At 41.1% G+C, this 26415-nt stretch overlaps 1 protein-coding gene across 13 annotated transcripts in view; it reads left to right on the top strand.

Annotated features, from left to right (window-relative positions):
* The window catches only part of SEMA6D (semaphorin 6D), a 612063-nt gene that overhangs the window by 572594 nt on the left and 13054 nt on the right, over nucleotides 1-26415 (top strand). For all 13 annotated transcript variants that reach the window (XM_070469340.1, XM_070469342.1, XM_070469345.1 and 10 more), the window contains 6 exons: nucleotides 24197-24356; nucleotides 24750-24861; nucleotides 25422-25482; nucleotides 25586-25648; nucleotides 25757-25858; nucleotides 26092-26182. In XM_070469340.1, coding sequence (XP_070325441.1) covers nucleotides 24248-24356; nucleotides 24750-24861; nucleotides 25422-25482; nucleotides 25586-25648; nucleotides 25757-25858; nucleotides 26092-26182 — 538 coding nt within the window. In that variant the 5' untranslated portion in view covers nucleotides 24197-24247. The remainder of the gene's footprint in view (nucleotides 1-24196; nucleotides 24357-24749; nucleotides 24862-25421; nucleotides 25483-25585; nucleotides 25649-25756; nucleotides 25859-26091; nucleotides 26183-26415) is intronic.

The raw sequence follows: 26415 nt of genomic DNA, 5'->3' as shown, positions 1-26415 counted from the left end.
GAAGTGTTAATGTAGATTCTTTTAAACAACTTGATTTAAGGTGTGTATATGAGAGAAAGAATAGTAATCTTTTTTACTTTTGAGAGCTGGAAGTATCATCTCTGTGGGCCTCCTAAAAGTTACTCAGTTTAAGGGGTTGTTCATTCATTTATTTTAATTTAATTTAGCCTCATTTAATTTTAGTTTATCTTAGTAGAGAACATCGTGACTTCTGCCTGTTTTATTGTGTGTGTGCAATAAGATGCTTAACTTAGGAGCCTTGGAACCAAATGGGAGTTTATACTTTAGCTCCCAAGACTTTTCTTGAGCCCATAATGACTGGCTGACTGATGTGTTTACATTTATATTAGTCTTGAGTGGGCTGATTCAAAAAGGGTTACAGATAGAGCTGATATCTGACTTCTTGTTGCCTGAATACCTGGAGGCAGAATTATGGAATTATCTTTCTCTACTATGGAATTTATTTTATGACTAAGAAAAATGGCTCAATGCGACCAAATTCTGAAATGGATTCAGTGTTCCAGCAGCCATTTATCTTTTAAAGTAAATTGTAAACAGCTCTGCTTGGACATTAGCTTAGGAAAATGTGTATTTAATGTTTGTCTACACACACAAATAAAAGTATGTTTAATGCTTAAAATGGCACTTATGTGGCTCATGGTGGAGTAGGCTGATGACTCCAGCAAGAAGGCTGGCAGAGAAGTCATCCTTACTTCTGGCCACTCCGCTCACCGGGCTGTAAGAGGAAGTTTGGAATTGGAGTGGGCCAGGTCTTTCTTCTCCATTTTCCTTTGCATGTTTTTAGGATAGAGAAAGGAGACCTTAAAGCCAGTGTTTAAACAACCAGAGTAAAAATGGGTTTTGCTTTAAATATCCAAGGACACAATTGCAGTCAGTTGTCCTTTTGTTTTTACTGGTATGCACTTGATCACTGAGAAGTCTAACCAGGTTTTCTTTCCCCTGTGACTAGAATTCTTGATTTTTAATGCAGAAGACAAACACCATCTTACAGCACCAGGAGTGCAGCAGTGATTTTGAATTGGGATGGGTCTTTGTGAAAATCAGATTAAAGTTCACTTTAAAAATAGGAACTGTTGTTGCTGGTTTTATTTTAGCACTTTATATTTTGGAAGCCTAGGAAAGAAAAAATTGAAGGTTAAAAGTGGGGGGCGCGGGGGGCGGCGGAGCATGGGGTGGGAAGCAAAGCCAAAATTATGATATGCTAACTTAACTGAAATCTCTGAATTACCTCCATCTTCTTTTATTAAATGCCCAGAGTGTAAATATGATATATAAAATTATAGAAGACTTATTTTCTAAAACATTATCATCTAAAATAATGTTTTAAGAGACAGATTCCATAGGATCCAAGTATTAGTTCTTGGCTTTGGTCATCAGGTCAATAATTGCCTTCATCAGGAAAATGTTAACTTATTTGGGTTGGAGAGTGATTTTATATTTTTAATGGATCATTACTCCATCTCTCCTTGTATAATGTTAAAAGTATTATTCTTGAAGGGAAGATCCTAAAATAGCTTATTTTTGCCTTTATTCCCTTTTAACATTTGTCAATATGTATCTCTGTTTTTATAGAGTTGTAATTAATGAACATATATTTTTATACTATGATTTCCCCATTTGGTATTACATCATAAACTAAGGATTACTGGTCTTCATTATTATCATCTTAATGGTTGCATGATATTCCATGAGACTGGTATAATGTACCTTTATTTTTACTACTTCTCCATGTTAAATAAGCATCTTCTTTGTTCTTCTTTAGATCTTTTGCTTAGGATAAAGTATAAGAAGTAAAAATCACTGAGTCAGGGTTATTATTGTTAGCATACATGGATGGGAGCAAGTGTGTACACACTGACATTGTTTTCTAAATGGTTGTAACTTTTTTACCCTGCTATGTCTAATATATCAATTAATTCCAATTAACATTATATTTTATCCTTGAGAAAAAAGACATGTATTTGCCTTTTGTAAAAAGTCCCTTGTTGATATAATTTGCATACCTGATTATTAACAAGAAGCCTGCTGTTTTTTAGAAACTGAGACAAGACCATTTAGGAACAAGTTTAGTCCTGCTGACACATAGACAATCTGAAGGCTGGGAATTGTGTTAGCATCTACATTCTGACCAGCAGCTTCCTGTGTCTCTGCCATATACCCAACTCTGACAGCTAATTTCAGTCTTCAGCTGGACCAAGAGGACAAAGCAAAACAAAGCAGTATTTCAGGCCCCAAAGAGTACCTTAAAGGATCTAGGAAAGGATTCTCCCCAAAACATGCAGTATATCAATTATCTACCTTCATTACAGACCATTGCAAAACTGAGTGTTTAAAATAATAGCAGTCATTCATCTGACTCAAAAATCTGTAATTTGAGCAGAGCTCAGCACTGCTCCACTTTAAATCAAGTAGGGTGACTCAATTATGGGCTGGAGGGTCCATTTCAAAATTGGCCCACTCATGTGGGAAGCCCATGTGTGTTGCCTATAAGCTGGGGGATCAACCAGGGCTGAGCCTTAGTCTCAGAGACTAAACCACAGTCTCGTCTCTCTCTACATGGGTCTCTTCATGAAGGCCTGATAAACAGCGTGGGCTTCCTCATACCATGGTGTGTGTGTGTGTGTTCAGCCATGTCCGACTCTGTGGCCCCATGGACTGTAGTCCACCAGACTCCTCTGTCCATGGAATTTTCCAGGCAAGAATACTGAAGTGGGGTACAATTTCTACTCCAGCGGATCATCCCAACCCAGAGATGGAACCTGAGTCTTTTGTGTCTCCTGCCTTGGCGGGCAGATTTTTTTTTTTTTTACCACTTGTGCCACCTGGGAAGCCCCATATTATGGTGGCTGGGTTCAAAAAGTATCTGAAGAAACAGAAATTGGAAGCTGCCCATTCATTACCTTCTGGACCCACAGGTGACAAAACATCACTTCCACCATATTCTATTCTATTCAGGCAAGTCATATCCTAGACTCAAAAGAGGGATCTATATACCCACTTCTAAATGGGAACGGTAGAAAATATTTGGGGACCATGTTTTTGAGAGGCTAAGAATCTAGATATTTGAAGCATCATAGTCTGGGAATTATTATAGCATTGATCTCTACCCTTGCTTTCTAGAATACTCCAGGAATGAGTTCTCCAATTGTTTAGCTCACCTTTCCCACAGCAGGGAATTCAGTCATCGAGTTGTGTCTCTTCACTGACTTTTCCACTAGGGAAAGCTAGCAGCATTCCTTCCATTCCCCAGCCTTCCCTAGGAAGCCAGGTCTCAGGGCTTTTAATCATTATATCATGGCTGTTTTCTTCTAAGACAGATATTAGAAGTGGGCCTGAATATGTGATGTATCTCAAGAAAAAGTAACAACTTTAAGTATACTTGGTGCATTTACACCAGTAAGGTGTTTATCATCTGATGTGCTGGCAGATTCCAAGAGAGAATTTAGAACATAGAAGACCCTGAAATCACCAGAGGTGTTCTTCAGGAAAGATTAGATTATCACAGGGCAGGGAACACAGAAACAGAGTTATGTCAATAATGATACTAACAGCAATAATCATAATAGCTAAGACTTCACTTATTTGCCTGCACACTTTTCAAGGTTTTCTGAATATTAAGCCTGTAACCTTTAAACAGTCCTTTAAGATAGTCTACTTGTTTTCTGTTTTTTACAGGTACAAGGCAAAGTTGGTTTTCCAAGGTCACACAGCTAATGGGTAGTAGAACCAGAATATCCTTAAACCCCATTTCCTCAATGAATTGTATGAGGGTGTTTATTCTCAGGCACAGTGAGAAGATGGGCTGTCATCTCACGGCTCCTTCTTCAATATGGGTTTCCATATTGACCCCCTTTTCCCAGCCATTTCTCAGGGTTGAGATGGAGTATGGATGAGTTTCCTCTTTACTGTTCTCTTACTGGTCATTGATGATAGAAAATAAAAGAAGTAGATGAGCCTTCAGAGGTGCAGACTTTCCTTCTTACATGCTCCCTGCCACATCCACGCTGCCTGGCCTGCTGGACATTTACAGGAAGGGACTCTCAAGGAAACCTTCCTTTAACTCTGAGAGACCCAGGAGCAGAGGGACCTGGTGGGATTTCCAGCCTCAATTTGTGTCCACACAGGAGGAGCACCTGAACAAGAAGGCTCTCTGATTTTGGAGCTGGGTCCCCATTGCACCCCTGCCCTGTCACCTCACCCCCCGCCACACACACACCCAGAAACGACTTGAAGACTTTGATGCTGGGTCCGAGACGGTAAGGAAGAGGCCCCAACCACTTCAAAGTTGGAGGTAGGAAGAAGAGGTGGAAACCAACTCCCAAGACTTAGCGAGACAGGATCTCTGCTCACTTCCTGCATAAAAGTCCTCTTATTATTTTGTTGTTTCATAAAATCTTTTATTTATTTATTTGTCTGCTGCAGTTACCTGCTAGGTCATTAGGCTAGAAGAGGACATGAATGCTGTTTATATCTTCAAATAACAATAATAAAAGCAAGCTCAAAATATGACTATGCTTTTCTTAATAAATTAAAAAGGCCCCTTTCTCTTCTCCTTTCTGTTTCTTCTGCATTATCTTTTTCTGATGTTGTGATTAAGACCACAGACATTGGAGTCCAACTGACTTAAGCCCTATTTAGTTTTGTGACCTGAGGCAGGTTAACTTTTTATTTACATATCTGAAAATTTGGGAAAATAGCATCAGCCTCCTCAGAAGTGTTTATTAGCATAGCGCCTAGTGTTTCCTTAGCATTCAACCGTGGCTTGTTGTGCTCAGAATCATCTCCACTTTTCCAGTTTCTAACATGTGCATGTTACTCGGAGCTCCAGGCTCCCATGAAAATAAAAGAGAAGTATGTTACTAGGCAAACCCTGCTCTCTCAGAGAAGTGGGCATGGGAAATATTTCATGTAGTAGCCTGTGACCTTATTTCCACTAAGAAGTCTCAGATCCCACCTTCCAGGAACTCCGTCTCATCGGAAAGGCTAACATGTAGATGGTCAGTGCAACCTGCCATGGTCAACCCACGGTCAAAATGGATGCAACGTTGCAAAAGGAGAGAAATGGAAAAGGGCTCAAGTTAGTGAAAGGTGCTAAGGGATGAGTAGGAACTTGCCATCAGAGAAGCCATGGAAGTGGTCCCTGGTCCAGAGAACGCAGGAGCCGAGAGCTGGCAGCCCAGCAGGGCCCTCAGCTTGCAGAGTAGCTGCATCCACGGAACAGGAAGGTTAATATTCACCTGAACCAAAGCAGAAGCATGTCTGTACCGTGCTGCTGCGGACTGGGACTAAATAAAGCGCTGATAATAATACTACTACTTCACACGTATAGCACCTTTGCAATCTACAGAGTATTTTTACTCTCATTTTCTCACTTGTCCCTTTAAAAAACCATGGTGAGTTAGTCAGCAGTGATGCTTCCTTATCTCACTTCCATAGAAGCACTGGGCTGGTCTAAGAGCGTGGGAGGCTGAAGAATCCCACATGTGTGAGTGGTACCCTTGCCCTGGGATCCCTCTCTTCCTCTGGCCTCCACCTCTTCTCCCTTGGGCAGGCTGGATGCTGCAAAGGACACAGTAAGCAGAGAAGGCATAAAGGATCACTCGAGACAGAGCTTGGGGCCTGGGAACTTTGGATTAGGGCACCTCTGAAAGGAATGCCCCCACCTCCCTTGGATTGAGGGTCCTGCCTGTTGGTGGCTGCTACTCCTTGATTTCCTGCCACCCTGAGGGCTGGCTAAGGGCATGACCTTAGCATGCAAAGCATGAAAGAGGCAGCTCTCTTTCCCCCAGCTTGGTGTAGACACAACTTTGGAGGAAATTCAGAGGTCCCTCCTGTCTTTCTTCTCCAAGTACCACTTACCAGGTCTCTGCTGAATCTCCTTGTAAGCCCACTTTTGTCCCTGTATCCTTTATATAAAAGACCTCCAACCCCTCCATCTCCCCTGAATTCTTAGTATTTCCTTTTTATCAAGGAGCTGTGAGTTTGTGATGAGGGTGGATGGTAGAAAGGAAAGCCAGCCACACTTTTCCCTCCAAAGGTAAGCAGGCTAATTTCAGCAGTGTTCAGCTTATTTGCATGAATAAAGCACCAATTATTTTTCTATACCTCCCAGGATGCTGCCTGGGACAACGGTAGAATTGTGGGCCCCAGGTCCAAGGCATTGATCATTAAAGGAAATAGGTCGGAGAATATTGCTAGAACATTATTGAAACTCCTGTATATCCCAGCAATAGTAAGATCAGTGGAAGTCCACGTCTTACTGTGGTTAGACCAGCAGTTGTAAGAGACCACCTTCCCCACATACTATAACATCATGCAGTGCTGTGTGTCTGTTCCTTGGTGACGGGGTAACCTATTGCTAGCAATTCACCATGAGTGGGAAAGGTGCTCTTCGGAGATTTTTTAAATTTTCTTTTTTTCTTCAAAAGATACAGAGTTGCAGAGGGCCCATGCTAATCTTCTCTGTATTGTTCCAGTATGCTATACAGAAAAAGAGACACAGATGTATAGAACAGACTTTTGGACTCTATGGGAGAAGGCAAGGGTGGGATGATCTGAGAGAATAGCACTGAAACTTGTATATTATCAAGTGTGAAACACATCGCCAGTCCAGGTTGGATGCATGAGACAAGTGCTCAGGGCTGGTACACTGGGATGACCCAGAGGGATGGGATGGGGAGGGAGGTGGGAGGGGGGTTCAGGATGGGAACACATGTAAATCCATGGCTGAGTCATGTCAGTGTATGGCAAAAACCACTACAATATTGTAAAGTAATTAGCCTCCAACTAATAAAAATAAATGAAAAACAAACAAAAAAAAGATACAGAGTTGCATCTATCAACTCATCTAACCAATAGCCATTAAAAAAAAAAAAAAAACCTATATGGTACTGATGAGCCTATTTGCAGGGCAGGATTAGAGATGCAGACTTGGACATAGTGGGAGAGTGATACTGACATGTATACACTACCGTGCGTGAAACAGATGCTAGTGGAAAGCTGCTGTCTAGCCCAGGGAGCTCAGCTCAGTGCTCTGAAATGACCTAGAGGGGTGGGGAGGGGGAGTGGGGGGAGGTCCGAGAGGGAGGGGACGTACGTGTACAGGCGGCTGATTCACTGCTGTACAGCAGAAACTGACAACATTGTACAGCAATCATCCTCCAAATAAAAACAAAGCGACTATATACCCACCACTTTTTAAGGAATATGTTTATGGATGTAAAGGACATAGTCTTCGCACTCAAGGAATTCACAGTGTGGGGCTGGGCAGGGGAGAGAATGTTGAGAAAATAAGGAATTTTATTTATTCTATTTTTATTTTCCATATTTATATAGATATATTTATCTATATTATCTATCATGTACATAGCATATTGTATGCTATGTACTCTGATAAAAGGTGAGCCCAGGTTTTGGCAACAGGTGGAGGAAAAGAGAGGAGAACCTGGTGGGAAGTGATTTCTGATCAGAAACTGACCACATGAAGCAAAAGGGAGGACAAGAAGGGTGCCCGAGGTGGTAGGCACAGCATGTGCAAGGCCAACAGGCAGGAGAGACAGTGTTGTTTTTAGAATTCAGTGAATTCGTACACCCAGAATTGGGGTACTAAAAGAAGTGTGAGAAATGAGATCCAAATGCTGACCTCTGGACCTTGTGGGTCCTCATAGTTTAAGCTCCTTGGACTGCAAGGAGATCAAGCCAGTCAATCCTAAAAGAAATCAACCCTGAATATTCATCAGAAGGACTAATGCTGAAGCTGAAACTCCAATAAGTTAACCGCATGATACAAAGAGCCAATTCATTGGAAAAGACCCTGATGCTGGGAAACATTGAAGGCAAAAGGAGAAGGAGGTGGCAGAGGATGAGATGGTGGGATGGCATCACCTATTCAGTGGACATGAATTTGAGCAAACCCCGGGAGATAGTGAAGGACAGGGAAGCCTGGCATGCCACAGTCCGTGGCATTGCAGAGTCAGGAGAGCTCTGTTCAGTGACTGAACAACACCTTGTAAATTCACCACTGAATGTCACTGTGGAACCTAGTTTTTTTTTTTTTCTATGCAAATCCACTTTGAGCTTTTCTGACATTAGTCACTGAGGTGATAGAGCAATGAACCTGGAGACAGATGATCTAGAAGCCTGACCTGGAGAAGTTCTTGAGCTCCTCGTCTCTACAATAAAGATTCATTCACTCACTCAGCAAACATTCTCTAAGTAGATACTGTGTACCAGACAACATCGTGGTTGTGGTTGTAAAGATAAAGCAGAGAACAGAACAGATGTAACTTCTGTCCTCATGAAGCTGACATGTTGTTCAGTGGAGATAATAATTTCTGTCTTAAACCTTTAAGGACCAACATAGATAAGGTATGTCTGCTTTAAAAAGTGCAGGACACTATAAAAGTGAACAGCCCATTGCCCGTGGTCTCTGGTTTGGGATGACTGTCACCGAGGGCAGGGAGTTCCTGATCCCTGGCTACACACACAGAAGTTAGTGAAATACCTCCAGCAGACCAGCTGCCAAGTACCTCTGGGAACTCAGAGAAGGGCTCAGAAACTTCGTGGTTCCTGGTGTATGTGACCTGAACTTCCCGCGAGCATGCCCCTTCAATTTAAAGAAGAAATTGAAAATGATCTTTTTGACCAGAGGGAGGGCCCACACCACCTCCTCCCTGGGTCCAGAAGCTAGAGATCAGCATCTAAAGGCAGTATTTCCAAGACCACGTGAGTGTGAGGGGGAAAAAATGCACCCTCTGCCTTTCCATCTGGCTTAGAGTCAGAATGCCAGATCCACACACATCAGCGTGTGTGGAGACGCGTTCTGTGTTGAACGCATCTGTCAGTTTGTACTGCAGAGCCCGTTTGTGGTTTGGTGTTACAGATCAGAGGCAACGATCACAGCTCTCCTGTCTCGGGGTTCAGAGGGAGCATGTGCGTTTTGTATCCTAGGCAACACCAATGCTATAGGAAAAATTTACAAGTGTGAATTGGGAATTCTGTTCCTTTTGGTGAAGAGCCCTTTTCAACTCAGACACCTAAGTCAGAATCAATAAAATCTAATGACTTAGAAGGACCTTAGGGATCATTGATGTTCTAGCCCAATCCCTTGTTTATAGATGAGGAAACTGAAGCCAGAGGAGGTGGGGCCTCTGGGCTCCTAGAGTAGAATCTAGATTTCTCAAGGCCCTGTTATCTCCAGGTGTGTTTGATATGTTTGATGTTTGGTGTGAGATTAACATCCCCTCAGGTGAGTCATAAGGAGAGGCGAGAATAAATGTAAATAAGGGTCATAGAACTACTTGGCATAATTCTCTCCAGCAATAGCTTGAACCACAAAGCCGTTCCTCAAGGTTGTGCGGTTAGCCTTGCACCTTCCTGGTATTCACCTGATCACAGAACAGGATCAAAGGAGCTCAGGGCACCTCACCTCATTAGGCACCTCACCCAGTCCTCACAGCGTCTTTCCCTGAGAGCAGCTGCTAGGTCTCCCCATTTTACGGGGAGACAAGCAGAGGGCAGTTAAGCAGCTTGCCCGAGGCTAATTAAGTGGCAAAGCTGGATCTCCTCCCTGGGCATTTTGGCTTCAGAGTCGTGTTCTCAAGGTGGTACTGCTCTGCTCAGCACTCACTCAGGCTCCAGCCCAGAGGAGGAAGGACCTGACTGCTCATATCCTCTGGGTGTTGAATCGATTTGGTAAAAATCAAAAATTGGCATCAGTGTACCTAGACTCCCATTTTGCTTCTGTGAACACAGAGGTTTCTCAAGCTCATAGATTCGGAGCCCAGACAAAGGGATCCAGGTGACTCCCAAGTAAACTGACTCTGGCCCCGACTGAACCGTCATAGAGCTTTCTCTGGCCATAAAATTCACTTGGGCCATTTATTAGTCCAGGACTGCTGGCTGAACCCTCACTGAAGACTTCATTTGCATCAGTAGAACAAAAGAACATTTTTTAGAAGTTGTTTTGAACGGATTATAAACTAACAGGAAATTGCAACAGTGTCAGAGAACCCTGTACTTTTCACCCAGGAAGTGGATTTTTGAAAACAAGTCACAGTTCTTGAATGGAATACAGATAATGGTAGTGCTATTCTTTAGATCCTTCTGAACAGTTAGTAAATCATTCTCTACATTTCCCATAGGCAAGCAACTGTTAACTGTGTTTTCAAATAGGAGGGCAGATACAAAGGCAACTGGAAGCCATAGTGCTTGGATCAGGAATTTTTGGCTTTACAAATAAGTTTAAAGTGCACTTTTCTTTCTCTGGGTTGTTAAGTTTAACCCTTCTATAAACCTTCAGCAACTGTTTTAAATCATGACATCACCTAGGACCTCTGGTGAGGGGGCTTGCAGAAGATGAAACTTTTTCTGGAAGCCATGAGCTTCTTCATGTTAGAAGATGCGTGGGCAGGGCTGAGAAATGTAGATCACTAGACTCTAGTGACATCTGGGTTCTACACTAGATTCACGACTCCTGGACCTTAAGTCCCTTTATTTATCTCCTCATTCTTTCCTAGGAATAGGAGCAGCAACCCATCCTCAGTCCTTCCTTGCCTGGGTATTTTTCACGTCCTTTGAAAATCCTAAAAACAAAAAGAAAAGGCACTATGGAGGATACTGAACGCTATGTCTCCATAGAGGCGGCATCAGACATGCCAGTAGGATCAGAGCAAACATGTTCTACTTCTGTCATCCCAGCCTGGAGGGAAGAAATAGGCACGGACCCAGGCCCTATTATACTGAACTGAATGTCATGGCGCAGGCCATACGGCAGCCTCAGCAGGTCAGCTGCTAGAAGAAGCCAGTGTTCCAAAGACAGGCTGAGTCCCTTGGCATCTCAGTCATCCCTTGGAACCCTGAGCCCTTCCTTTGTCTAGAATGGTTCCTTTCGCGGAGGCCAAAGGGGAACAGCCAAGTTGGGCTGGGACCACACCTTTGGAGGAGATAACAGAGGAAAAGCTCTTCAGTCTCTTGTCACTAGTCAGCCTTAAAAGCCTTGCGACCCTCCCTGAAGAAAGGACACGCCGTTGTGTTCATTTCTGCCACTGCAACCTTCTGCTTTCTCTCTCTCTCTCTCTTTTCAATTGTAGATGATTCCTATGTTTCATGTTTTCACAAAGCTAGTTCTCATCTTGATTTCTTAAGAAGTTGATGTGTTTTGTCATCTGCCTGGTTAGCAGATATTCTCTGCTTAGATTGGAGCTCATCCTCTCATTAGTTTCTTGTGTTATTTTCTCTTTAAATGAAGATTTTTTCTAGAGTGGTTTAGCTTTTAAAATGTTACCCAATTTGAGTTAGGACGGACAGGCAAGATCTTGCAGGCAAGTTGTCACTGGAATTATGCTCCCCAGAGCCATGGTTCTGATCAGAGGTTGAATTCTGGGATTCCTGGTCAGATTTGCCTAGAATTTGGCAGAGACAGGTTAGATCCTGTTTTCTGTCCCTTCCTGCTCGATTCCTTTTAAGTGCTATTCCTTTTTGAATTATTAATATTTGACCAGAAGCATTACTGATGGGGATATTGTTATTCTTTGCTTTAAGAAAATCTAGGCTTAAAGGGAAAATCTTACATAAGAGCTGCTTTAATTTTCAGAAAACTTCTTTAAATAGCCAGCTTTCCTCATGCATGTAAAATATAATTAATATAAACAAAACTGACCCAGCTTTTAGGAAGACATTGATTACAAAAGCAAGGCATTAATAAAGAACACAACAGGCTTCCATTCCCTGCGGTGTGCCCTTTTCTGCCTTCTGCGGTGTCTGCTGCCACCTTTCTTTCTCTTCTATCAGAATCTAGCCCCAAGGAAAGATCTTATAAATGTATTCATACTGATTTCTGGCTTATGTTATACTCTAGCACCACGTACTTTATACCTGGAAAAAAGGCTGTCAGCCAAAGAAAATAATTTCCCGTTGTAGAGTCTCCCAGCATCGGGCAGCCATTAGGCAGGCTGGTTTTTATTTTATTTTTGCTTGTTGGGTAGTGGGGAGTCAAATAGACTTCCTTTTCTGCCAGTTCCATATACCCTGCTCTTTAATCTCAGGAATAGCTCTGCTTTCCTTTTCTTGTATTGGGAAGACTAAAATGAGGAGGAATTTCAGGGCAGGTTGGGTGACAGAAATCACCTACTCTCTTGGCCTGTGTTGCCCACATCCCTCCCGGATTAAAGAGCAGTTTGTTAATGAGGCGAAGGTGTGAAAGGAGGCATCTGTTGCCATTTGTAAGAACCTGTTGGTTTTGGAGCACCTCGAAGTGCCTGGGGCTGGTGAGGCTTATGTACTGGTGCTGCGAGAGGAAAGTAATAGACCCGAGACTTGGTGCTTGTGGCAATGTTGGCACAGAATTCAAACCAAGGCACCTGTGCCCTCACAGCTAAGTCACTCACATGTGCAGACTTTGTCTATTTTTCCCTCTATCCTTTACATACTCATTGAGGACTTCCTTACATGCCAGGCTCTGTGCCTGATGCAAAGGATAAAGAAGGTGAATACAATGTACTCTTTCTCAAGCAGTCCGGTTTGGTAGGGAAAATGTGGAAATAAGTAACATTATGACAAGTGGTAAGTTCTATATTTACACAGGATCATAATATGATTAGTCATCCTGAGGGAAACAGAGTAGCCTGGGGAGAGAGGGATTTGGAGTATGGGAAGAATGGGAAGGTGGCAAAGGCCAGGGACGTTTTGAGCTGGTAAGTAGACAATTTCCAGGAAGAGCTTTTGAGGGAGAGTAATGTGTGTAGAAGACACCACTTTAGGATCAAGCTTGGAAAGCATCTAAAGCTGAAACAGAAAAGCTAGCAAGAATCAGATTGTGGAGGACCTTGTACATCTTGGAAATGAATTTGGACTTTATTATATAGGCCTTCAGTAGCCATAAAATAGTTTTTAGACAAGGAATTAACATGATGCCATTTGTACTTTGAGATTATTCTGGTGGCTTTGTGGAGAATCAACTAGAAGTCTAGAAGGGCAGAAACCAGTCCAGAGTAGATTCTAGAATGTTGAAAAGAGAGAATCAACAGGATGTACTAACAGGTTGAAAATGGGATGATGGGGCAGGGGAGATCTAGGGTGACTCCCAGGTTTAAGGCTTCAGTGACTGAGCAGGATGTTGAAATACAAATAACAACAATATTGTTGTAACAGTAATTGCAGCAATAATTGTTGTAATTGTTGGATCTATACCAGGTACAAAAGATTTAGATATGTGCTTTGAGTAGATTATTTCACTGAATCATTGTAATATTAGTGCTAAATTATCTTCATTTTATGCATGAAAACTTGAGACTTGGTGAGGTAAAGTAGCACACCCAGGGTCACATTGGTGCTAGGTGATAATGCATGAATCTGAACCCAAGCATTTGAAGCTCAGATTCTGCCCTCTGTAGGGAATTTAACAAGACTACAAGTCAAGGCACAGTATCTGAATTTCAGGCTTGCACCTTCCAAATTTAAGTTGCCTATATTTTATGAGCCAAAATATCTAGCAGGAGAGTTGCACAACTTGATCTGGAGCTGAGTATGGTCTCTGCTGGGCACATGGAGCTGAGGATTCATCAGTTAACTGGTGGTGGTGAAGAAAGTGGGTGTAACGTGGGTGAATCTCCAAAGAGCCAGTTGGAGTCATGAAGAACCACATCTAAGGGTGGGCACGTTTGGACAAGTTTGGGAAGGTTGCTGAAATGGAGTAGCTAGAGAGGTGGGGAGTTCACTAGGAAATCCAAAGGTCCAGTTTCAAGATCTGATGGAGGGACCAACATGACTGAACGCTTCAGGGAGATGAAAGAAGATTTAAAATGAGAATTGAGTTGGATTTGACCATATGGTAGCTGATGGGCAAGAGTTGAAGTTAGACTGTGGGGGCGGGGATTGAAATTTTAATAAAAAGTGAGTAAAGGGAGACAGTGAGCTGAGACTTCTTATCAAAGAAGTTTGGCTGGAGAGGGGGTGAGAGATGGGAGGTAACAGAGGCAGCCTTAGGATCAGGGGTCCCAGTGTGCAAGGGAGTCACTTGAGATGCTGGTATGTGGCAGGCAAAGGCCATATGGAGTGGCAGGTGTTATATACCAGGATGTTTATCTGAGCAGGCAGGAAAGTTAGAATCTGCCATCCAATCCCCAGAAGGAGCTCACAGACTCTGAGAAAAAGTGCTCCTAACACTTTGAACGTACCTGCCTTTTATTACATGAAGAAACTCAAGCCCCAAAAGTGAAGTGACCTGGTGCCTGGTCCCTTTCCTCCCCCGCTGCTGGTGTCAGTGGGAGAAGCAGCCCTAATGTGCCGTCTGGTCCCCAGCTCCCAGTCCTCCAGACCAACTCTTCCCTGCTCCATCAGAAGGCACGCACTTCTAGATTCTGACATGTCGACAGGGCTTCATCTGTATGGGGGCGGGGGGTGAGTCAGAGAGCTGCTTTGCCATTTCCTCAGCATGCCAGAGGGTAGTGTTTAAGTTGTTAAAGTGTCATTAACAGAACAGTGCAGGGAGGAACCATCTCTCAAAGTCAAGGGGCTTTCAGGTGTCTCTTCTCGCCCCAGGGTCAGGGAAGACATTTATTCATACCTGGTGCATGGTCCCCCAGCCCTTGTGCAGAAGAGAACTGGGTGGATATGGGGTGGAATGTCAATTGAGAGTTTCTTAAGTGAGAGAGCAATTGCTCTCCCGAGAGACTCCATCAGTCAAGAATCACTACGTGAGCCTGGATATAAGAAGCTACCTACGCTGCTCAGAAGGACCCAGAGAACCCCCAACTCTGCTTAGAGGTCTTCTGGAATCCGTGTCATCATCCCTTCTTCTCACCTTCTTATACTCCAGAGGTTGTGCTGTCAGCCTGGCTCTCAGACCATTCTCATTAAATACTGATGTTGAGCACCAGTTAAAATCTATGGCCCTACAGAGAATGAACTGCCTAGAATCTAGAAATGTGAGCGCTCTATAAACATAAACTTCTCTTTTGTAATGGACCTTCAATTACAACCCTCTGTGTGTTGGTAGACTCCAAGGAATAACAATTAACTTTCTTCTCTTTGCTCTTTTTCAGTCTACTGAAACCCATTGCTCCTTTTCCATTTTGCCCTGTAAGGCTGTCAAGCCATAGACGTAACTTCTGTAACTCCACGGGCTGTCTTTCTCATCGACTGGCCTGTGGACAGTGCCCCCTGGAATTCCATAGACTGTGGAATGAATGGTGCCCCTTACGCTGCAGCCTCAGGTCCACCCGTGTTCTCTCCTGCTGTTCACAGCACTCTCAATGAGAAAATAAATGCTGTTTGGGAGCAGAACCTGGGGTGCCTGTCCTCCCTGGGTTTGCTGCTCTCTCTGGTTGCTGTTGTTTTGTTTAACAGTATTAAGTAAATCTAAATCAGACAGAAATCCAACATGCTGATCTTGCCCTGAGAGGTTTACTAGAGCCTGTGGTATTCAGGGCACATGATTAGTTCTTTTGTACCTTCCTTCCTGCCTGTACACTTTATTCACAGTTGTGTGGATGTTGACAGCTGTGAGACATGCTTGTCCCAAGGAACTGGGAAAACTCTTCTCCAAGCTCTGGAAAAATTAGGAGGACTTAATTAGGTCAAGGATGGGGGGCAGGAAAGGCCATCCAGAGGAAGAGAGGAGCAAAGACTTGGTGGCATTGAGGTAGCATCCGACACATTCCAGGGTCAGGTGGTAGAAACACAAGTAAAGAGGGAGAGAGGCTCGAGATTGGAGAAGGAGCCAGGACTCAGAACAGGAAAAGCCTCATGGCAGAGATCTGGACTTTGTCTTAGGAGTACTAAGAAGTTTCGGGAGGATTATGAAATTCTGTGATGGGGTTTATATTCTGAAAAGCGCATTCTCACTTCATCTACAGAATGAGTGGGAAACAGACAAGGGGCAGCCAGAAAGTAAGTAAAAGGTCATAAGAATGTGGTAGAAGGGAAGGGAAGGATCTCCAGTGCTTGAAAAAGCTGTGGACCATCATCTGTGTCTCAGGTTACTGAGGGATCCCATGACATAGAGCTGGAAAGCATCCATTGTGTTGAGCTACCTGGAGGTCATCAGTGTTTTTAGAAAGGAATTATGGAAAGAGGAGCTAGAACAGAGGAAGTAGAAAACAGTGAAGGGTGTGGAGATGATGACAGTGAGAATGAGGAATCTTTTGTCAGTGTCTGTGAATGGAAGGAAAGAGGTAAGTTGTGGCTGGAGAAGGATCTGAGGTCACGGAGCTTTTTCACCTTTTTTTTTTTTTTTTTTTTTTTTTGAGATGAGAGTGGTTTGAGCAAATTTAAGTGCTGGTAGATAGTTTTTATGCATTAAAAATTATAGAATATGCCCATAGAGAAAAACATAATCCATGTTTTTGTTTTTGTTTTTTCTTTCCTGTTCAGGGAAAATAGCAGGGATTGGATTTAAGGCACACAGAGAGGAGATGGGGGATGAAATCCTCTTAAAGCAAGAGAAAAAGAGGAAAAACTAGAGGAAGAAGCATATAGGTTGATGTTCTTGATAATGGGAAGGGGGAAGGAATATGGAAGTTCTTATCTTAAGACTTTATTTTCTAGGTGAAGTAGCTGTGAGTAGGGGGGAAGAATTTATAGAGTAAGGAGGGAGAAGAGATAAGGGCCTTGAGGAGAAAGGGGAAAGTTTAAACTTACTGATTTGGGGTGAAATCTACTGATCTAGTAGAAAAATAGTGGACCCCACAGTTTTATACTGTAAGTTACAGTTGGTGGTAACTTGCAATATAACTCTGTGATGTTAGTACGTACCAAGTTGCCATAAACTGTGATCAACTCAATTGCTCAGCTCCTCTGGAACAGGTGCAGAAGGCTGAGTTAATCCACAGTAGGAGCTTTGTGAGAAGCTCTGACACAGAAACAAAGGATGAGGGAGTTTGGAATACAGGCCGAAGTATTATTGAAGTGATTGACTACTGAATTTCATGTGTAAGATGGATAAAGTGTCAAGACTGGGGATGGATAATGGATGAGAAGAAAGTAGCCTGAGGCCCTGATGAGAAGAAAGTGTTGTCATGGTGAAAGCAGTCAGATAAGCAAGCTAGAAGGACGAAAGTTTGGGATCAAAGCATGTAGTGCTTGACTTCATGATTTGGGGGATGAAGAATCTATACCTAATACCAAGTCTGAGAGTGGAACCATGGGCCAGGACTGCTAAAGTCTTTGAAATGTTTTTCTTAGAGAAAGTGACTGGAAAATTATTAGCTAAAAGAATGGAGGAGGGAAGGAACCTCAAGTAAGCACGAGATTTTTTTGTAAAAGGCTGGAAGCTCAAGGTCTCCAGATTTATTTGTGTGGGTCTTCCCAAGGTTTCCCAAGGCACTGAGAAACTGGGAAGAAGCGACTCCCCTTTCAGATCCTGAGGTTGGGGGAGTATGAGTCTAGAAGCACCTGTTGAAGAAGGAGCATTTCCAGGAGAGAGCCAGGAATCTAAAATCAGCGTGGTATTTTTCCTTCTGAGTTCTTTGGACTGGGGAGAAAATTAAGTAGGCCTGCTCTATTTCTGAATTCTCATTTCCTTTGAATTAATATAGTTTTAAGGGAGATAGACTATAGATCAGTTTCTCTGTCTGGGATTCATTAATTCCAAATATGGCCACTATGCTTTAACCATAAAAAGAACCTGTATTAACCAACCCTATAAATTTTCATGCTTAAAGAACTTCCTTTCAATATTTCTTTTATTTTGTGTCTGTTACACAATAGATCTCTCATTCTTGCTTGTCATACACGTACCGCTTCATTTTTGAAGCATGTTTTCACTGATTATAAGATTTTAGGCTGGAAAAGTATTTTCCTTCAGCACTTTAAAAATGTCATTCTGTGGTCTACTGGATTCCATCATTTCTATTGATAAGTCAGCTGTCAGTATTCTTGCTTCTTGAGAGTAAAATATCTTAGCTTTTAACATTTTTTAAATGTTTATTTTTAGCATCTTGACTATGATGGATATGCGTGTGTTTTTTCTTTGTGTTTATAAGTTTTTAAAACTCTTTTAATAGGTGTCGTATTGTCTTTCATCAACTTCGCAGCCATTATCTTGTCACATATTGATTCTATTCATTTTTCTCTCCTCACTCTCAGGGATTCCCATATGTAACATCTTTTTCACAAGATCTTATGTATCTCTTACTCACTGGTCTGTTTTTTCCAACTTCTTTGCTGTCCGTGTTTCTGTCTGATAATTTCTGTTAATGCATCTCCAGTTCACTAATCTTTTCTTCAGCTGTAAGAAATATGTTGCTAAAGACATCTATCAGAAAGATGTAATTCTGTGCTTTTTAGATGGAGAATTTCTGTTTAATAATTCTTTGTCAGTAGATTCTAGGTAGCTGGTGAAATTCTTCATCTTGTCATTATTTTTTGACAAAATAAACATAGTTTTTAAAACTATATTTGAGAATTCTAGTACCTGAGTCCTATTTTCTGTTGTCTTTTTTCTCTCTTAGTTCTTGGAATGTCTTGTCATTGCTTTTGGAATGTTGAGCACTTTGTGTAAAAAATTATAGTCTCTGAGTGATTATCTTTTCTGTAAGTAGCTAGAGGGAAAGGAGTTTACATTCATCCCGTCCAGACTTAGTTTATTAGAGATCAAATTGGAGTTTTTATAAAGCTTGATCAGTCTCTAAAGATCTATACTGTAATTTTCAGAGGTCCAAATGAAAGGCTTTGGATATTTCTAGGACCACCCTCCCTTGTTGGTGGGTCCTAAATTGAGACTGCCAAAAATTTGGCATTTCATTATAACTACAGTCTCACCTTTGTATAATTTAAGAACTGGCAAACCCCATAATGTGAACTCAACTGTTGCGTGTGGGGCTCATTTCCTTGTACTTCCCTTTTCTCCTAAATCCTATCATTCAAACCCTGGCTATCTTGGCAACTCTGAACTCCTTTAAAGAGATTTTATCTTTATATTTAGGCTTAAAATCAGGAATGTAAGGGGAAGCCCATATAAGAAAATCCAAACTATACTTACTCAAGTACCCCTGCTCTCTCACTGAAGGAATAACCTCATATAGGTATGTTCTTTACTATAAACTTATACATTAGAAATGTGGTTCCCTCATCCTCCTTGGAGGCATCTGTGTCTATGAAGCTGTGCCTTGTCCTCTAAGAATACCTCTATTATGATGATGATGATGTATATAGACAGTTGTAGGTAGTTATACAAAATGAAAGAGCAAACACTTTTTCCTTTTGTCCCATAAGATGTAACAATAATATTCACTAAAATGTACTAAAGATTTACTATGGGCCAGATTCTGTGTTAGTTGTTTTGTATAGATTATCTCAGAAGAAGCTGTGCGGTAGTAAAGGTAATTATTCCTAGTTTACCCTTGAAGAAACTGAGGCTTAAAGAGGTTAAGACACCTTAAACAAGGTCTCAGAGCCAGGAAGTAAATGGCACAAGCAAGTTTAAACTCAGATCTTTCTGGGACTTCTTTGGTGGTTCAGTGGCTAAGAGTCTGCATTTCCAATGCAGGGGGCCCAGTGTTTGATCCCTGGTCAGGGAACCAAATCCTGCACGCCACAACTAATTGTTCATGTGCTGTAGCTGGAAGATCCTGCACACTTCAGCAAAGACTGAAGATCCCACATGGTGAAACTAAGACCCTGAGCAGCCAAGTAAATAAACTCTAAAAAAAGAAAATAAAACTCAGATCTTTCTAACCTCAAAGTCTATGTTCTTTACCAATATCTCGTCCTGCCTCATGTCTTGCCTTCATTCCACATATTTGGTTTGATGCTCTTACTAGCCCTGGAACCCTGAGATTAAATATTTCCTTAAATAAGACGAGAACAAAGTAGTCTAAATGTTTTATATACAAACAAATCTCTTTCTTGGTCCATTTTTCTCAGGTATTTCCAAATTCTTCCCTTCCTACATATCTTTGCTTTGATATGTATTTCACATTAAATATTTCCATTTATAATTTCTATGGCAAATCTGAAAGTAGTTTTTTAAATACAGCTTTATGCAGGGACAGGAAGTAATTAGCAGTGGGATTTTATTTTTGGAAGATGAGATTGGTGGGGAGCAGGGTATAGCGAGAAATTGCTTTCTGCAGTGTCAGTTGAATGAGTTATAGGAAATGATGGCTCAGCCAGCAGCTTGGTGCTCGCCAGTGAGTCAGCAGTGATTCCATCCTTATCTCAGTGCTGGAATCACGGCTGTAAAAGACACTTTCCTGGTGAGTGCCCCTCCCTGCCTTGCTGTCTGGGGCATGGAGGTTCTGCCCACATGATGGGAACTGTTCAGTTACCTGTCCCAGTGGACAAAGATTCACAGAATTATCTTGTATTCAGGCAAATGTTTCTATGTTTCTTTAGGATTGATTAGTGTTTCTCATTTTTCCATCTGATACCCAGCAGAAACATCCAGTGTGGTATTGATGTCCTAGCAGAACTTAATTCCTAGGGCAACATTTGATATTTTTATATGTCCAGAGTCTCTTTTTTTTTTTTTTTTGGAGTATAGTTGATTTATAGTGTTGTGTTAGTTTCAGATATACAGCAAAGTGATTCAGTTATACACACACACATACATATATATATTCCTTTTCAGATTGTTTTCCCTTATAGGTTATTACAAAATGTTGAGTATAATTCCCTGTGCTATATAGTAAGTTCTTATTTGCTTATGTATTTTATCTATTTCGTATATATTAGTGTGTATATGTTAATCCCAAACTCTTAACTTATCCCTATCCTCCGTTCCCTTTTGGTAACCGTAAGTTTGTTTTCTCTGTCTGTGGGTCTATTTTGTTTTCTAAATAAGTTCATTTGTATCATTTTTATATATTCCATTATAAGCAATATCATATTTGTTTTTCTCTATGGCTTACTTCACTTAGTATGTAATCTCTAGGTCTATTTATTTTGCTGCAAATGGCATTGCTTCAGTTTTATAGCTGAGTAATAGTCCATTGTGTATGTTCACACACAATGTCCCAGGTGGCACAGTGGTAAAGAATCTGCTTGCCAGTGCAGCAGGAGGTGTAGGAGATGTGTGTTTGATCCCTGGGTTGGAAAGATCTCCTAGAGGCAGAAATGGCAACCCACTGTAGTATTCTTGCCTGGAAAATTCCATGGATAGAGGACCCTGGCTGGCTACAGTCCAAGGGGTCACAAAGAATCAGACATGACTGAGCTCACACACGTGTATGTATATATAAATGTATATTGTTATTGTTGTTCAGTCACGCAGTTGTGTCCAACTCTTTGTGACCCCATGGACTGCAGCATGCCAGGCTTCCCTGTCCTTCACTGTCTCCCATAGTTTGTTCAAACTCTTGTCCATTGAGTCAGTGACTATCTATCTCATCCTCTGCTGTCCTCTTCTTTTGCCTTCAATCTTTCCCAGCATCAGGGTCTTTTCCAATGAATCAGCTTTCTCATCAGGTGGCCAAAGTATTGGAGCTTCAGCTTTAGCATCAGTCCTTAGAATGAATATTCAGGGTTGATTTCCTTTAGGATTGACGGGTTTGATCTCCTTGGGACTCTGAAGAGTCTTCCCTGGCACCACAGTTCGAAAGCATCAATTCTTGGGTGCTCAGCCTCTATGGTCCAACTCGCACATCCTTAAATGACTACTGGAAAAACCATAGCTTTGCCTATATGGACCTTTGTGACAAAGTGATGTCTCTGCTTTTTAATACTCTGCCTAGGTTTGTCATAGGTTTCCTTCCAAGGAACAAGTATGTTTTAATTTCACGGCTACAGTCATTGTCTGCAGTGATTTTGGAGCATGTCTTCTTTAGAGTCTTTAAAATTGACAGAATACTGTGGGAAAGCAAGACAGGGAGATGCCACTTAAGGAGAAGTAGTAGATTGAAAGAGGTTCTCTTCTGTGAAGATTGAAAATATGTGCATGTGGCAAGAAAACTGGAACCAGATCATCATAGTTGTTGGGTTGGGATGGTAGGATTATTCGTGATTGCTTTTTACTTTCTTTTCTATGTTTGATAAATAGGCTCAAGTTGTAAAATTTATTCTAAAAACAACTTTAGTATTTTAAACCTTTGGGAAAACAGTTGACCAAATAGCTTTAATATTTTAGGATGCCTCTTTTCCACTCTGCCCATGTTCTTAAGGTCAACTCAGTCATATGCATGGTGTCCTATAGGATATGAGAGAGGAGGATTTACTTTGCTCAGAATCTGTAGGTGTCAGCCACTTAGTTCTTTCTCACCCAATGGAGAAGGTAGTATTATCCACATCTTATAAATAAGCTATTGCTAAGAGAGATGGAAGAACCTTTCCCAGGTTGATAAGCCAGTAGGTGGTGGAGTTCCATTCAAGCCCAAATCCCATCACCACCAAGTTCTACAGTCTTTCAACTCAAGTACAAGATGATGATGCTGCAGGTTCCATTCCACCAGACTATTTTCAGGACATTTTAAATGTGTTAACTTACTACTCGATTAGTTGTCCATTGAAAAAAATTGTCCTGCAGTATTTTTCTCTCCTTTTGTAAAGCTCAGATTCCAAATGTTGCATATACATACATGGCTTCTACTTCAGTTAAAAAGAGAAATATTGAAAGTGTTACATAGAATGCATGTGTGTGCATTTGTGTTTTTGACATTAAGAAGATGACACAAAAAAAACTAAAGGGATTTCCCTGGCAGTCCAGTTGTTAAGACTCTAGCTGGGGTGTGGATTCAGTGCCTGGTTGGGGAACTAAGATCCCGCATGCTGTGTGGCACAGCAAAAAAAAAAGATGATGATGAAAGAGGTACATAGTAAGTATTAGTTGAGTGGTTGAACTCCCCAAGAATTTGAAGTGATTCTTATGATCCCTGATAAAGTTTTTAGATATATAAGACTGAGACTAACAATATAGTAGCAGTAAGTGACAGTTTTGGTCAAGGAAGGGGGTGATACTGTTGTGAAGCAGAGCTTTTACCATTTCACAAAAATATCCATTGTCCCAGCAGGGCCTTAGTTTATTTTCTTAATTAATTAATAATATTTAAAAATTTTATTAAAAAGTTGCAGATAATAATGTACAATTAATGCTATAAACTTTGTTCATATACTGACATGCAATACACTGCACATATATAAATGTACAACTTGATAAAATTTAGCATAAGCCTACACCTGTGAAATACCACTTCAGTAAAGATAATGAGTATATTCATTACCCCCCAAAGATTATTTTTGTAGTGCTCTATTCTCTAAGGAGAAAAACCCAGTCATTTCATTTCATTATCTAATTTGATGAAAAACGTCTGGATAGAGACTCAGGTGATGTCAGTCTGGACTCTCCGATCTTGCCCTAAATAGTTCCATGAAATTCAGTGAGTCCCTTAATTTTTCAGGCCTTAGTTTTCTTATCTGAAAAATGAGGGGGTTGGACTAGATAGTCTCTGAGGCCCCATATGGCTCTAAAGCTTAATAAAGCTAAGAAGACAGGCATACTTAGGGTATTGGTTTGTGTCCAAATGCTTTCATGTAAAAATATAGACTTCCCCAGTGGCCTGGTGTCAGCTGTGCTGGTCATCCCTGCCTGCTTTGCCTGATTGATTGATCGTGAAATCATTTCATTTCTTTTCATTCTCTTTCACCCTGATTCAAGGTCATTCATGTCATTGCTTTCATGCTGTTCTTTCTAAGCTTAGGGAACTGTTCTACTTAAGAATTTAGGGGGTAGCTTGAATAATGCTGGGAATTTGGCAGTGCCTTACGGGGCTGAGAGGGGCTACAGGCACATCAGCTCCTTGGATACTCTCGAGGCAGCTTGGGCATTTTTGGGGGGTGGGGAGGGCAGAGACAAGCTGTACTGGATTTATTTCAGGGGTGGGGGAAGGGAAGCAGATTGGCATTTAATTAGAATTCTAATCCCAACTTTGCCCATCTTCTTGCCAAGTCAGCAGCCAGCATTTCTGTCTGTGGTTCTGGTGATTTTGCTGTGATGACATACGTAGTTACCTCAGAAACTCTTGCAAATGGGCCTAAGACTTCAATATGCTCACCAGATGCTTTCATCAGGCTTGGCAGAGTGCCGCCTTTGGCCTATGTTTTCAGAGGTATCTCCTCCACCATCACCACCTTTCTGTTGGGAGGGGGACGTTGGAGAGAGCTCATGATGAAAACCGAACTGATTACAAATGACAAAACTCGTTCATCACAGCAGAGATCTTTCCAAACGATTTCTGTTTTCCAGGTAGCTGAGTGGGATTTCTGAGGGGCTGCTCTGCCTTCACCTGGCCCAACCATGAGGTTCTTCCTGCCCTGTGCCTACACGCTGCTGCTCCTGATTTCCCAGTTGAGGGCAGTCAGCTTTCCTGAAGATGATGAACCCCTTAATACTGTGGACTATCACTGTAAGTAATCTAAAGAATACGCGTTTCTAAGAAGGAAGGGTTTTTTGGGTTTTGATTTTCTAAGCATATTCATTTTTAGAAAGAGAATTTTATGTCTTTAAAATGTTTTACATCCTCATTATCCATAATCATTTCCTAGTGTCTGAAGAAAATGGGACAGTTCAGTTAGGCACTTTTCTAAAGCAACCCATATATAGATTATATGTTTTCAGTTAAAAAGAAAAAGACCATTTGGTGATATTCACCATCTCTTATTCATTCATATTCAAAGACCTTAAGAAAAGAATTTAGTTAAAACCCTTCTACAACTAGTATATACAGCTAATCAATGCTGTATATTGATTCTTCAGCTCTGTAATCCTGACTGATGGGTTAGCCCGTTTTTACTTGCAGATTCAAGGCAATATCCAGTTTTTAGAGGACGCCCTTCAGGCAATGAATCACAGCACAGGCTGGACTTTCAGCTGATGTTGAAAATTCGAGACACACTTTATATTGCTGGCAGGTAATTTTCCTCTCGTTGGTTTATTAGATTAAAAGTCTTTTCTCTTGTGGTACTTGCATTAATGTGTCTAGTTCATGAAAAACTAATATGTGATTGTGATCAAAAATTGCAAGTAGCCAAAAATATTCACTTGAGAAGAGTCAGCACTGTGTACCAGGAACAAAATACAGCAAAAGCCTTCAGCGGTCCTATTTTATTACTACCGTCGAGAAATCAGACACCACTCTTTATTCCTAAAGCAGCAGGAGAAAAAAAATTTTTTCTTTAGTCTTTTTTTAACTTGGAATTATTCAAGCAAATATTAAAAGTATGTCTATGCTAATACTGAGTAGTGGTTTGACCCATGCCTGAAGAAAAGGACTTTCTTCGCTCCCTAACCACAGTGATATATAAAAGTATCTCACTAATGAAAAAGTACTCTTTGTTGACTTTGTTGGAGACAGAGAAAATCCAAATGATCTCTGAAACACAATAAAAGCAGCTCTGTAAAAATAAAATAAGAAGCAGCTTAACATTTTTATGTATTCACATGATATGACTTACTGCCTTGTTTCCAACAGAGATCAAGTTTATACAGTAAACTTAAATGAAATCCCCAAAACAGAAGTAATACCAAACAAGGTGAGCATCTGTAGTTGGCAAATTTATTTGCATTCCCTCAGAACTTGGGTAATGTCCCTCTCCCCTCAATATTTAAAATATTGGTTTTGCTTGGTTGATACAGAAACTGACATGGCGGTCAAGACAACAGGATCGAGAAAACTGTGCTATGAAAGGGAAGCACAAAGTAAGTAAAACAAATATAAGCTCACTAGATTGAGTCTGTATGGTGGCTTTAGCCCACGATGTAGGCATATGGAATGTCTAATGTTAGTGTCTTTGTTACTTTCTTTAGGATGAATGCCACAACTTTATTAAAGTATTTGTTCCAAGAAATGATGAGATGGTTTTTGTTTGTGGCACCAATGCATTTAATCCCATGTGTAGATACTATAAGGTAAGTATATTTTATACAATGTCCTGTTTTTAATCAATTCTTCTTCCTCTACTGGTATGGTGTTAGTGTGGAATCCTTTCTTCTGTAAATCCAGTAATTTGTTTTATCTCTAACACTATGAAAGGATAAAGACAGAATTCTTCCCATAGAATTTCAGTACAAATAAAGCAGTATTGCCTTCAAACATGTACATTGAACAGATGTGACACTAGCTATTTATTTTTCTTTTGTAGTTGAATACCTTAGAGTATGATGGAGAAGAAATTAGTGGCCTGGCAAGATGCCCATTTGATGCCAGACAAACTAATGTTGCCCTTTTTGCTGGTAAGATTCTTTAGTGTAATGAATATAAATGATTAATGACATTGAAGGTGCAAGAGGAATTTAAAGGAAGGAAAAAAGCTCATAACTAGAATAGCTATGTTGATATGGGTGTTTCAAAGACTAAAAGGTATGAACAGATTTTTCAAAAAAGAGGAATTATAAGTGAGCATATTATAGGTATTCTGACACTTGGCGCTGTTGTTAGGTCAGTGACCCTGAATAAGCTGAAAGTG

The sequence above is a fragment of the Odocoileus virginianus genome, chromosome 6, assembly GCF_023699985.2.
Source record: "Odocoileus virginianus isolate 20LAN1187 ecotype Illinois chromosome 6, Ovbor_1.2, whole genome shotgun sequence".
Classification (NCBI taxonomy): Eukaryota; Metazoa; Chordata; class Mammalia; order Artiodactyla; family Cervidae; genus Odocoileus; species Odocoileus virginianus.
The sequence above is the reverse complement of the archived record's forward strand: the minus strand, read 5'-3'. Positions and strand labels throughout refer to the sequence as shown.